Consider the following 14413-nt stretch of genomic DNA (forward strand, 5'->3'; position numbering starts at 1 on the left):
TGGGAGGCCGAGACGGGCGGATCACAAGGTCAGGAGATCGAGACCAGCCTGGCTAATACGGTGAAACCCCGTCTCTACTAAAAAATACAAAAAACTAGCCGGGTGAGGTGGCGGGCGCCTGTAGTCCCAGCTACTCGGGAGGCTGAGGCAGGAGAATGGCGTAGACCCGGGAGGCGGAGCTTGCAGTGAGCTGAGATGCGGCCACTGCACTCCAGCCTGGGCGACAGAGCGAGACTCCGTCTCAAAAAAAAAAAAAAATATATATATATTTTTGAAAAGAAATTATCCTCAATATAGTCATAAGATGTCCAAGTGTATAAAAATTCAATTAGGATGCTGAATGTTTTTTGTTATGTTTTTTATATTTTATTTTAGAGGCAGGGAGTATATGTGCAGGTTTGTTACGCGGGCATATTGTGTAATACTGGGGTTTGGACTTCTATTGAGCCCATCAGCCAAATGGTGAACATAGTAGTGGGATTGTTAATACCCAGTAGTGGGATTGCTGGGTCGAATGGTAATTCTATTTTTAGAACTCTAAAAATGAGAGAAATCTCCATACTGCTTTCCATAGGGGTTGAACTAATTGACATCCCACCAACAGTCTATAAGTACTGAATGCTTTTTGCATACAGAACTTGCTCATCCCTAACAGACATTTTTTTTCTACACATCAGTTTTACTCAATATTTTACTGGAAGTATACAACGTTATAATAATACAATTTGGCTGGTAAGCAATCTTGGTTGATGGTAACTAAGGTACTCATGAAAAAAGTACAATCCTAAGAACAATGCTATTGTAGCTTGATTATAGTCATTCTCGCAATCAAAAGGTTTACTCTTGGCAGGATGCAGTGGCTCACGCCTGTAATCCAGCACTTTGGGAGACCAAGGTGGGCAGATCACTGGAGGTCAGGAGTTCAAGACCAGCCTGGCCAACATGGCAAAACCCCATCTCTACTAAAAATGCAAAAATTGCTGGGTGTAGTGGCATGTGCCTGTAATCCCAGCTACTCGGGTGCCAGAGGCACAAAAATTGCTTGAACCCAGGAGTGGGAGGTTGCAGTGAGCCAAGATCATGCCACTATAGTCCAGCCTGGGCAACAGCGCAAGACTTCGTCTCAAAAAAAAAAAAAAAAAAGTTTATTTTTAATTATTTAGAGTGCTTTTTGACATTAAATTTTAACTCCAAAATGTACAAAAGAATCATGTGGCTTAGACCATAGATTTTTCCTTTTACGTTTCCCATGAGTCTACCAACTTTACACCTCTGAGACTAAAGATCAAACTATTATCATTTAGAATATGTTCCTTGAAAGGGCTGTATTTGCAACACAACCCCCAAATGCTGAAGGAGCCAAGAAATCAAAGAACGAGGCAGGCAAATCCAGTTTATTGGTATAGGAAGATCTACTAGGAGGAACTTACAGACAGAAGCATGGTCTTCGGTGGCTGCAAAACAGATCGCTGCATGGCAAACCCCCAAACGCAGGGCTTATATCTTGGGGAAAAAGTTTGCGTGTTCTGGAAGGAATGTGTGGGTGGCTACAGGAGTCACAGCCTATGATTTGTAATAGCGTCAAAGTTCGTTTTGAAGGAATCTTACAGTAAATAGGTATTCCTATATAAAGAGTAATACATTAGGCTGGGCACGGTAGTTCATGCCTGTAATCCCAGCACTTTGGGAGACTGAAGCAGAAGGATCACTTGAGTCCAGGAGTTTGAGACCAGCCTGGAAAACACAGAAGGACCCCACCTCCATAAAAAAAAAAAGAAATTTTAAAAATAAAAAATAAGAAAGAGTAATGTATTAAATTGACATTTTGGAGGCATTCCCAGACTCAGGGTTAGTCAGAAGTTACACAGTGGATTAAAATTTAAAATAAAGACACTCTTGGCCAGTGCGGTACCTCACGCCCATAATCCCAGCACTTTGGGTTGGAACAATGTGTACTCTGTTCTGTTTCTCATTGTACATTACAAGGAAGAGGGCAGAGAAGGGTAAAATACTATGTGCACTACTTTGCTAAATGACTTTATAAAGCAGTACAAGTCAGTTAATGTGATGCCTGCAGCTTTATTGTTTGAGCTGTTTGCTTTGGCTATTCAGGCCCCTTTTATGGTTTCCTGTGAATTTTAGGATTTTGACATTGGGCCAGGTGCAGTGGCTCACGCCTATAATCCCAAAACTTTGAGAGACCGAGGCAGGTGGATCACTTGAGGTCAGGAGTTTGAAACCAGCCTGGTCAACATGGCGAAACCCCGTCTCTATTAAAAATACAAAAAAATGAGTCAGCATGGTGACACACACCTGTAGTCCCAGCTACTCAGGAGGCTGAGGCAGGAGAATCGCTTGAACCTGACAGGCAAAGGTTGCGGTGAGCCAAGATCACAGCACTGCACTCCAGCCTGGGTGACAGAGCGAGACCCATCTCAAAAAAAAGTATCTTTATTTTATAGCAAATGTAATACATATACACCACGGAATACTATGCAGCCATAAAAAGGAATGAGATCACGTCCTTTGCAGGTACACGGATGGAGCTAGAAGCCATTATCCTCAGCAAACTAAAGCAGAAACAGAAAATCAAATACTGCATGTTCTCACTTGTCAATGGAAGCTGAATGATGAGAACACATGGACACATGCCAGGGAATAAGACATACAGGAGCCTGATGGAGGGTGGGGGATGGGGGGAGGGATAGCATCAGGAAGAATGACAAATGGATGCTGGGCTTACTGTCTAGGGGATGGGATGATCTGTGCAGCTAATCACTATGGCACACATTTAACTATGTAACAAACCTGCACATCCTGCACATTTACCCCTGAACTTAAGATAAAAGTTGGGGGGGAAAAAAGAGTCATTGGATGATGTGTATACATACTAAACTTTGGGAAACATTGGTCTATATATTTTCATAACTACAACTACAGACTATACTATAGTCACTTTAGAATAAAGTAGAAATCATAAAAAAAAAACAAACAAACAGTGTCTTTCTTTTAAATACTAATCTGCTATATAACTTCTGGCTAACCCCGAGTCTGGGAATACCTCCAAAATGTCTAGTTGATATATTACTCTTTATATAAAAACATGTATTCACTATAGGTTTCCTCCAAAACAACCCTTGATACTGTTACAAAAAATCATAGGCTGTGATGCTATACCCACTTACACATTCCTTCCAGAGCACATGTACTTTTCCCTCAAGATATAAGCCCTGTGCCTGGGAGGTTGCAGTACAAAGACCTTCTTATCTTATGACTGCCTCAACACCATTCTTCTGTCTATAAGCTACCCCAGTAAATCACCCTATACCAACGAAGTGGATCTGTCTGCCTCATTCTTTGGTTTCTCAGCTCCTCCAACATTTGGAAGTGACTACATATACTCCTCTTTTACAAAACAAAATGCCACTTGTTAAACAATTAAGTCACTTCTATTTTAATTCCATGTAGGATACATATTTTTATAAATTCCTCTGTTTACACTGAGACCAACCTATCATCCAATAGATTAAGAATCCCTTATCCAAAAAGCTTAAGACCAGCAGTGTTTTGGACTTCAGATTTCTTCAGATTTTGGAATATTTGCATATACATAAGAAGGTATCTTGGGGATGGGATCCAAGTCTAAATAAGAAATTCATTTATGTTTCATATATACCTTATACATATAGCCTGCAGGTAATTTTGTACGATACTTTTAATAATTTTGTGCATGAAACTAAGTTTTGACTACAACTTTATCATGTCACGTGAGGGCAAGTGTGGAATTTTCCACTTGTGGTGTCATGATGGCACTTGAAAAGCTTCAGATTTTGAGGCATTTTGGATTTCAGATTATCATATTAAGAATGCTCAACCTGTATTAGCATAGGAAAATTTATTTTTTTTCACTTTATTGTTTCATTTTGTAGAGACAGGGTCTCCCTATGTTGCCCAGGCTAGTCTCAAATTCTTGGGCTCAAGCAATCTTCCCACTCGGCCTCCCAAAATGCTGGGATTATAAGTGTCAGCTATTGCACCCAGCCAGCAGAGGAAAAATTTTAAAACAAAACTAAAAAACTTGTAGCTACAGAGGTACTTGAGGTTTCAATGGTCTGGTTCTAGGCTAAGTAAAATTCTGGAAGAGAGGACTACAACTAAGTCTTAGCTCCTCAAACCAAAAGCCGCACAGGAAAAAAGCAACATCTCTTGGATTTTTCTATAGACCAAACTAAATTCCATAGGACGGGAGTTGAATATCATTAACTACCACCCATATTGCCTATCCAACTTGTGATTTCTGAAACCAAGGCTAATTCTGTAAGTACAGTGACGTTCAAAGTTCCTTGTAATTGGGGTCAGGCACAGTGGCTCATGTCTGTAGTCCCAGCACTTTGGGACTACAGTGGCCAAGGCAGGTGGGTCACCTGAGGTCAGGAGTTCAACACCAGCCTGGCCAACATGGCGAAACCCCATGTCTACCAAAAATACAAAACTTAGCCGGGCATGGTGGTGTGCATCTATAATCCCAGCTATGCAGGAGGCTGAGGCAGAAGAATCACTTGAACCCAGGAGGCAAAGGCTGCAGTGAGCAGAGATCACACCACTGCACTCCAGCCTGGGCAATAAAGTGAAACTCAATCTCAAAAAAATTATAAAGTCCCTTATAATTGAATACAAGCCATAGAAAGGCCCATACTCTAGTGTGAATGGTAAACTGGTGCTTGGTAATACTGCTGAGACTAAGAATGAATCCCAGTGCCACAGATCAGGTCCCCCAATATATCCCTCTTTTCCATGTTACGAAACACAGCTTTAGGTTTTTAAAAATAATTTTTAAATTCTGTGCAATTAGTAATTGGTCACTAATTGTTAACTAAACACAATGAATCATCTAGGCACCTGGACTATTTCCAACAGTCCTTAATGATTGCTCCTGTCCCTCTTCTCCTTCCCCTGCTTTCCCTACCCCAACAGTCTCTAAAAGGAAAAGGAAGGGAAAAAAACCTACAAGCAATTGCAAAGTTGTAGATTAGTCAGGACTCAGAATCACACGCTAAGAAGCATATGAAATGCTTTAAAAGGTTCCCCTCGGCCTTTCAGCAGACTACATTTTTAGGAGTACAGAAGCAATTGAAAACTGACCAAAATGTAAAACCAGACTTTCCTTTCTTATGGCTATGCCCAACAAGACAGGACTTTAAAAGGCATTTAAAACATTAAAATGCACAGGATAGTGGAAAGTTAGTGTATTCCTTCTGGGGACTTGAAGCCTTGGTTTCCTCAATTCCTTTGTGCTTGGGCTCTAAGAAGTGCAATGTATTTTGCAAAAGGCCTCTGAACAGCATGTCTGGTTTCGTACAATTCACACACCTGCCTAAAGTCAGTGTAATGTATTTCTGGCTAAAGTACACAAGGATTTCTCTTCAGCACTTTGTTTACCTCCAGAAATAAAGCAGAAGGGAAAAGCAGAAGGCAGTGAGCTGTGCACTCAACATAAGCCGAATGCTACTAAGCCTTTATCTGGGGTCTATTACCCCTGGCAGTGTTTGTTTAAATCTTATTCAGGCAGATCGAAGGAAGTCGGGCAAAGGTTTTAAGCTTACGTTCTTTTTCAAGGCCTACCTTTCATAATGTCATGAAATCCATGCAGAGCAGCACCAACATTTGTTAACACAGAACTGTAGTTTGCCTGAAGGAGTCCATCTGGCTCTGTACCTAGGAAATCAAAATCACAAATCTAAGCATTTTTCTGAAAAATGGACTGCCCACTGTACCCCTCTACTTTTGAGAAGATAGAGAATGAAGATTGCTTGTCATATGCTAGAAATAATGGCTCTTAAAATCTTGGCAGATACATTCAGACATAATGGTGATACACATAAACACATCTAAATGATTTGCATCTCCTACGTCCACAAATATTTCTTAATAGTTGAGAAACAAAATTCAGTTGTTAGGCAGGATTAAGTCTGTCCTGAGTCTTTGTAAAACGAAAGTCTTTGTGAATTTTTACCTTGTTATTACATAAGACATTTTTCATTCCCTACACATTATTTGCTGAACGTCGCTAAAACATCTTACCCAAATATCACAGAGTTCTGCTTCTGCCATGTCAGCATGAGGAGCTCTGTGGACCTGCTTGCCCTCTGCAAAACTGGTAAAATTTGCAAAAAGGACAAAGTCTCTGGAAATGGTTCTAAGGGCAACACAGCACATTATTTACTCAAGAAAATCTGTAACAACTCAGTAATAACAGTGAGAGTCTATGGTATTTAAACCAAGAATCACTACCTCCCTCCCACAGCTCAGGGAGAAAGAAACTCCATTCCCAACAGGTATAACCAAGAATACAGGACTTCCTCTCTCCCAACTCCTAGAGAGGTCTGGATTTCTCCTCTTGCTCCCAGCTACCTGTTACTGAAGCTAAATTCTGAGCAAGTGTGGACAGAGGTGGGGAACGTTCCCCTTCTTTCACCCAGCCCCTACTCCTAGGATGGAGGCTCTACCTTGGGCATGGTGCTGACAAGAAAAGTGGGGCCCTGATCACCCTTGCCCCAGCTCATCAACAGGAGTTCCACCCTGAAAGAGGCAGACCAAGGAGACCGGAGGCTGCTGCCTACCCCCTCCACTAAGTGCTCAGTTTCTAACAAGGGGGTGCCACTTAGAGAAAAGTATGACCACTGTCCCCAGCCCCCAGAGATTTAGCCCAGGAGATAAGCAAGCCTTAGAACAAGAGCTCTGAATCTCTTCTTAAGGAACTGACTTAATTTGTAATAGAGTGTGGAGAAGTTCAAGCCTAAGGGTGTACTCTAAAAAATTACAGCTGTGGTGAAAGCAATGAAGAAGAAATTGATAGACTTATTAGAGATATAAGTTAAACTGTGGGCTGGCTGGTTTACCAGAGAGAACCAGAAACAGAAATAGCTAAGAAGAGCCCTCCTGGGGTCAGAATGAAGCTCAAACACTGATCTCAAAAAACTATCCCTGCTAGGTGTACGCTAGGTCTATAAGTATATCTATAAAAGAGCCCAAACTTAATTGATTCCCTGAATAGACAATTGATGCCCCACAGCATATTGAAAATGCGAGCAATCAATCAGCAATCAGCAGAGCTTAAACCTGGGTGTGATCAAGGAAGGAGACAGTGAAGGAGAGCCCTGCCACCATCGTCATCCCAGGGTGACTGTGTGCATGCCCAAGGCTGAATCCTCTGAGAAGCAACATCATGGCACAAAATTTATATGCTAAAAACTAGAAGATGTGTTTAAAGAAATTAAAGAGCTACATAAATGGAAAAACATACCATGTTCATGAATCAGACGACTAAGCTTAGATGGCAATACTCCCTGTATTAATTTCCTAGGGCTGCTCTAATGAAGTACCACAAACAAGTTCGCTTAAAACAACAGAAATTTGTTCTCTCACAGTTCTAGAGGCCAGAAGTCCAAAATCAAGGTGTTGGCAAAGGTCACACTCTCCCCAAAGGCGCTAAGGGAGAATTCTTTCTTGCCTCTTCCAGCTTCTGTTGGCCCTAGGTGTTACTTGGCTGTGGTAGCATAATTCCAATCCCTGCATCTGTCTTCATATGGCCTTCCCCCTTGTGTCTCTGTCTCCAAATCCCAAATTCTTTGTGTCTCTGTCTCCAAATCTCTCTCTCCTTATAAGGATCCCATTCATTGGATTTAGGACTCTCTTTAATCCAGTATGACCTCATCTTAATTTGATGACATCTGCAGAGATCCTATTTCCACAGGAGATCACACATACAGGTACTGACAGTTAGAACTTCATATATTATTTTGGGGGACACAATTCAACTCACAACCCTCTCCAAAATGATCTACAAGTTCAATGCAAATCCCTATCAGAATCCCAACTGACTTCTTTGTAGAAATCGACACAAGCTCATTCTAAAATTCATACGGGATTGCAAGGGACCTCAAATAACCAAAACAATCTTGGAAAAAAAGAACTAAGTAGGAGGGCTCACACTTCCTGATCTCAAAATTTGGTATAAAGCAACAATAATCAAGATATTATGGTACTGGTGTAGGACAGATCAATGAAACAGACCTGAGAATCCAGAAATGAATCTATATATCTACAGTCAACTGATTCTCCACAAGGGTACCCAGATCATTCAATAAGGAAAGAATAGGTTTTTCAACAAATGGTGCTGGGACAACTGCATAGCCACAGACATCATATACAAAAATTAACTCAAAATGAGGCTTGGTGTGGTGGCTCACACCTGTAATCCCAGCACTTTGGGAGGCTGAGGCAGGCAGATCAACTGAGGCTAGGAGTTCGAGACCAGCCTGGCCAATATGGTGAGACCCCCATCTCTACTAAAAATGCAAAAATCAGCCAGGTGCAGTGGTGCGTACCCATAGTCCCAGCTACTTAGGAGGGTGAAGCAGGAGAATTGCTTGAATCTGGGAGGCGGAGTTTGCAGTGAGCTGAGAGTGTGTCACTGCACTCCAGCCTGGGTGACACAGTGAGACTCTGTCTAAAAATAAATAAACAAACAAATAAATAAATAACTCAAAATTAATCATAAACCTAAGTGTAAGAGTTAAAACTATAAAACTCTTAGAAGAAAACATAGGGTAAGTCTTCATAACCTCAGATTTGACAGTGGATTCTTAGATATGACATCAAAAGCATCAGCAACAACAACAACAACAAAAATGGAGAATTGGACTTCATCAAAATTGAACACTTTTGTTCCTCAAAGGACCTATCAAGAAAGTTAAAAGACAACCTATAAAATGGAAGAAAATATTGTAAATCAAATATCCAGTAAGGGACTTGTATGTATAATACATAAAGAACTCTTACAACTCAATAATAAACATACAACCTAACTGAAAAATGGAGAAAAGATCTCAATAAACATTTATCCAAAGAAGATATACAAATGGCCAATAAGTACATTAAAAGATAGTCAACATCACTTGCAATCAGGAAAATGCAAGTGAAAACCACAACGAAATACCAGTTAATATCCACCAGAATGGCTAAAATAAAAAAACCAAGGAATAACAAGCACTGAAGAGGATGTGGAGAAATTAGAACCCTCAAACACTGCTGGTAGGAATGTAAAATGGTACAGTACTTTGGAAAACACTCCAGCAGCTCCTCAAAGAGTTAAGCAGAGTTGTCACATGACCCAGGAATTCCATTCCTAGTTATACACCCCAAAGAAATGAAAAGAGATGTCCACAAAGAAACTTGTACATGAATGTCAATAGCATCATTATTTGTAATAGCCAAAAGGTAGAAACAACCCAAATGTCCACTACACGACAAATGGGTAAGTAAAATGTGATACATGCATAAAATGTAATATTATTCTGCAATAAAAAGGAATTGAGTACTGATACATGCTACAACTTCTATGAATCTTTAAAAGCATGATGCTAAGTGAAAGAAGTCAGAAAAGACTACATACTATATTATTCCATTTATATGAAATGGGTAGAATTGGCAAATATATAGACAGAATGTAAATTACTAGGGCTTTCGGGCTAGGGAGAGGTGGAACAGGGGAATAGGAGGGAGATAGCTAAAATACACAGGGTCTCTTCTTTGGGTGATAAAAATGTTCCAAAATTTACTGTAGTGACAATGCACATTCCTGTGAATATACTAAAAACCACTGAATTGTAAACTTTAAATTAATACATTGTATGGTATGTAAATTACATCACAATAATGCTGTTAAACAAAAAATCATAGTATCAGAAAAATTATGGCATTTTTAAAAATGTCATTTAAACTGAGCTCCATTCAGTTACCCGAAAATACTTTTTTTTTTTTTTTTTTTTTGAGACGGAGTTTCGCTATTGCTGCCCAGGCTGGAGTGCAATGGCACAATCTCACCTCACTGCAACCTCTGCCTCCCGGGTTCAAGCGATTCTCCTGCCTCAGCCTCCCGAGTAGCTGGGATTATAGGCATGCACCACCACGCCCGGCTAATTTTGTATTTTTAGTAGAGACAAGGTTTCTCCATGTTGGTCAGGCTGGTCTCGAACTTCTAACCTCAGGTGATCTGCCCACCTTAGCCTCCCAAAGTGCTGGGATTACAGGCGTGAGCCACCGCGACCAGCCCTGAAAATACTTTTTTTCCAAGTTAGGCCAAACAGGAACAAATGGCATTTTTACTACTAAAGCTCCCCTATGCTACTTGTTGGAAAGCTACTAAAAATTCTTATGATTTTTTCCTTTCCATACAAAAAAGAGGAAGGAAGGGAAGGGAATTAATATTTAATGCATGTTCAATGCCTGACATTTTACACACTTTCTTTTTATTACTTATTTATTTCAGAAACAGTGTTGCTTTGTTGCCCAGGCTGGAGTGCAGTGGTGTGATCATAGCTCACTGCAGCCTTGACCTCCTTGGCTCAAGTGATCCTCCCACTTCAGCCTCCAGAGTAGCTGGGACTACAGGGAAGTGCTACCACACCTCACCTGGATAATTTTTAAATTTTTTGTAGAGATGGGGTCTCCCTGTGTTGCCCAGGCTGGTCTTGAACTCCTGACCTCAAGCAATCCTCCCACCTTAGCCTCCCAACGTGTTGGGATAACAGGTGTGAGTCACCTGGCCCCGCCGTACATTCTTAATTTAACTCAATAATCACCACATTTAACTCCATCATACAAATGGAAAACCAGAAGTCCAGAGAGCTCAAGAGTTTTGCCTAAGGTCATAAATGTATTTGAATTCAAGTTTTCCTGACACCAGATCCTATGCTCCTCTCACTCTACTTAGCTAAACCATCTCCCTTTTCCAGCTTCTTGTACTCTTAAGTCCTTGAAGTTGACCCCTAAGCAACAAACATACTTACTTGGCAAGGCAAGAAGAGCTATGTAAGTCTGCAGCTTCTCAAACACAGCTGTCATTTTTTTCATGTCCTGGGACAGCTCTAGATTCCTGGCTCTTAACGCAGATGTGCAAAGAGAGGATTCACATTCTTCTTCTAAACTAGGAATAGGCAGATTTTCAAGAAGTGAGCAACCCAAACAATTTTCAATTAGCTATTAGCAGTCAACTGAATTCTCAAATAACTGTATCCAAAGAGACAAACTGCAGAAAAAGGAACTTGATCTCATTTGTATGGCTCCATTTTTTTACATCATGATACATACACTGTTTGCTGCAAATACCAATGGAATAAGAGAGAATTAAATGGAGTAACAGATAAAATGGCACATGTCCATTATCTTTCCATCCTGAGAGCAGCACAAAACATTAGAATATTTTTAATTTTCTTTTTCTCTTTTTTTTTTGAGACGGAGTCTCGCTCTGTCACCAGGCTGGAGTACAGAGGCACAATCTCGGCTCACTGTAACCTCCGCCTCCCAGGTTCAAGCCATTCTCATGCCTCAGCCTCCTGAGCTGCTGGGATTACAGGTGCCCACCACCATGCCCAGCTAATTTTTGTACTTTCAGTAGAGATGGGGTTTCACTGTGTTGGCCAGGTTGGTCTGGAACTCTGACCTCGGATGATCCGCCCGCCTCAGCTTCCCAAAGTGCTGGAATTACAGGCATGAACTACCGTGCCCGGCCATATTTTTAAATATTCTAAATGTTAAAAATCATTAAAATATTTACGGGAAAAAAATTTCACAGACTAAATTCCTAAAGAAAATGAATTAAACAGGAACTGGTATTATTAACACTTACACTAGCAAGAGAATCTAGAAAATCTTTTCCAGTATATATAGTTTTTCAAAAGCCAAACAGCTTTACAATCTAGAGGCTCAAACTTAAAAGTAAATGCTTAACATTCATAAAATGCATTTTACCATTTTTTTATTTTAAATAGTTACTTGGGAAAACTTAATTATAAGGTTTTTTAAAAATGTAGTATCTTAGCTATTCATTTTAAAATGTGGAGGTAATCAAGCAAAAAAAAAAAAAAGTTTTTAGACAAAGCCAGAAAAGGTAACATAGGAACCATAATCATATTCATTTCCTCTCCCTTGCAACTTCTCTTCTACTTTATTTACAGCAGATAGCTTCATTCCATTCTAAGCCCATTTACTGCTAAACAACAGGTCCTCTTGTCAATTACAGTGGTATTTAAACCAATGCCCCCAAAATTGCCAAAAAATATTAATAACTCATGAAGCAGGGCTGAAAGTATATGGGACAGAACATTCCAAAAGTAGAAATCTTAGCTTAAGAAAGAATTCATCCAGTGTTTTAAAAAATATAATCGTGGAAAAAATGAAGCAAGATAAAATTCATAACTCTTTCAAATAGTAAATACTTGTGCAATGGTTCTTGAACAGATTCTTCTTAAACATAAGCCAAATCAAAGTTACATTCAACTTTAATATTAAACTTCTAGAGTCGATTTTCAAAAAATCTTTATACTGAACTGTAACATATAAAGATCTAAAATAAAACTATTAGTTCATAATGATTAGTTTAAGCCATAATTATCTGATTCCCAGTATTTCCCAATATCCTATCATATGTACAAATCATAGAATTTGGTTACTGAAATACCTTGTAAGGTTAGAATTAGGAGAGATGTCTCTTAATATATATTAATTTTTTAAACAAAATTTTATGTTTGAGACGCTAAGCTTACTATTTTAGTTTTACAAGGAGCTATGATATAATTACTTATATATTTTCTTTTCTTTTTTTTTTAAGAGACAGGGACTCTATCACCCAGGCTGGAGTAACAGCTCACTGCAGCCTCAAACTCCTGGGCTCAAGTGATTCTTCCATCTTAGCCTCCTAAGTAGCTAGGACTACAAGCACACGCCACCACCTCCAGTTAGTTTTCTTTTTATTTCAGTAGAGACAGGTCTCCCTATGCTGCCCAGGCTGTTCTCAAATGCCTGGCCTCAAGTGATCTTCCCGCCTCGACCTCACAAGGTATTGGGATTACAGGCATGTGCCACCATGCTGGCCTATTTTCAGTATCTTTAAGTAATTAACCTTTTTTTTTTTTTTTTTTTTTTTTTTGAGACATAGTCTCAGTCTGTTGCCCAGGCTGGAGTGCGGTGATGTGATTTTGGCTCACTGCAACCTCTGCCTCCCAGGTTCAAGTGATTCTCCTGCCTCAGCTTCCCAAGTAGCTGAGACTACAGGCGTGTGCCACCATGCCCAGCTAATTTTTATATTTTTAGTAGAAACAGGGTTTCGCCATGTTGGCAAGGCTGATCTGAAACTCCTGACCTCAGGTGATCCACCCTCCTTGGCCTCCCAAAGTGCTGGGACTACAGGCATGAGCCACTGTACCTGGCCAACCTACTTATTTTCTAAATTTTATTTTATTATAAAATATTACTTCTCTTATGTTCCAGTTGTATTGTTCTTTGATTTTTTTTTTTTTTTTTTTTTTTTTTTTTTTTTTTTTGAGATGGAGTCTCACTCTGTTGCCTAGGCTGGAGTGCACTCACACGATCCTGGCTCACTGCAACCTCTGCCTCCCGGGTTCGAGCAATTCTCCTGCCTCAGCCTCCCAAGTAGCTAGGACTATAGGGATGCACCACAGTGCCCAGTTAATTTTTGTATTTTTAACAGAGATGGGGTTTCACCAAGTTGGCCAGGCTGGTCTCGAACTCCTGACCTCAGGTGATCCACCCACCTCAGCTTCCCAAAGTGCTGGGATTACAGGCATGAGCTACTGTGCCTGACCTTTTTTTTTTTTTTAAACAAGGGCTAAATCTTAGAATGGAAAGATTTAAATGAAATAGGTGTCTTGGTAGTTTTAAACCAAAAGTATCAAAACTTACAAGCAATATTATCAAATTTCCAAAAATATGTATTATCTTTTCTGCCTTTCTAGAAATACTCAAGGTAGAATATCAAAGGTTACTAAATGACATATCCTATAAGGGCTAGAGTAGATAAGGTTTTTAGTATATAACAAGTCACTAATAACAAAAACAAGAAAATATGCCATTTCAAAGAAACCTAAAGTTTATAGATCCTAACGTAGAAGGAAACTATTATTAACGCCCATCTAGATGTTAACTGCAAAAGGATAATAATGGTAACCACAGTACAGAACAACTGAAAATCCATAACTGACAGGCTAAAATTCAACTTTCTTAAATTTAAGTTTATGCTGCTCAACCATGCTTTCCTTTTTCACAGAAGTGCGAATTAACTGTGGAGCAGAAAAGTCAGGCAGATGACAAGAGGCACATTTTACTATTTTATTAATGCCAGCCCAGATCAGGTTACACCCACAATTTCCCAAGTTCCCCGGCCTCTGGGGGTAACTACCTTTTTAACTGATAGGGAAGAATCTTCCTAAGAAAACATATGTAGGAGGTTAAGTGTTCTGAAAAAGTTTTCAATTTCACAGTTGTCTCCTGGAAAAGAAAAATAATTTCAAGGTTAAAAGTGCTACTGGACAAAGAGGAGCTCCCAGTTCCCAGA

The 14413-nt window shown here is 39.8% G+C and overlaps 1 protein-coding gene and 1 pseudogene across 3 annotated transcripts in view; one reads left to right on the plus strand and one right to left on the minus strand.

Annotated features, from left to right (window-relative positions):
- Window positions 1–14413, plus strand: part of LOC126934259 (uncharacterized) — a 1193286-nt pseudogene that overhangs the window by 1086533 nt on the left and 92340 nt on the right. The gene's annotated exons all lie outside the window — the stretch shown is intronic.
- The window catches only part of PPP1R21 (protein phosphatase 1 regulatory subunit 21), a 645938-nt gene that overhangs the window by 25544 nt on the left and 605981 nt on the right, over window positions 1–14413 (minus strand). For both annotated transcript variants that reach the window (XM_050754865.1, XM_050754866.1), the window contains 3 exons: window positions 14258–14346; window positions 10851–10987; window positions 5623–5715 (listed from right to left, as the gene is read on the minus strand). In XM_050754865.1, coding sequence (XP_050610822.1) covers window positions 5623–5715; window positions 10851–10987; window positions 14258–14346 — 319 coding nt within the window. The remainder of the gene's footprint in view (window positions 1–5622; window positions 5716–10850; window positions 10988–14257; window positions 14347–14413) is intronic.

This window comes from Macaca thibetana, chromosome 13 (genome assembly GCF_024542745.1).
Source record: "Macaca thibetana thibetana isolate TM-01 chromosome 13, ASM2454274v1, whole genome shotgun sequence".
In the NCBI taxonomy this organism is placed as follows: Eukaryota; Metazoa; Chordata; class Mammalia; order Primates; family Cercopithecidae; genus Macaca; species Macaca thibetana.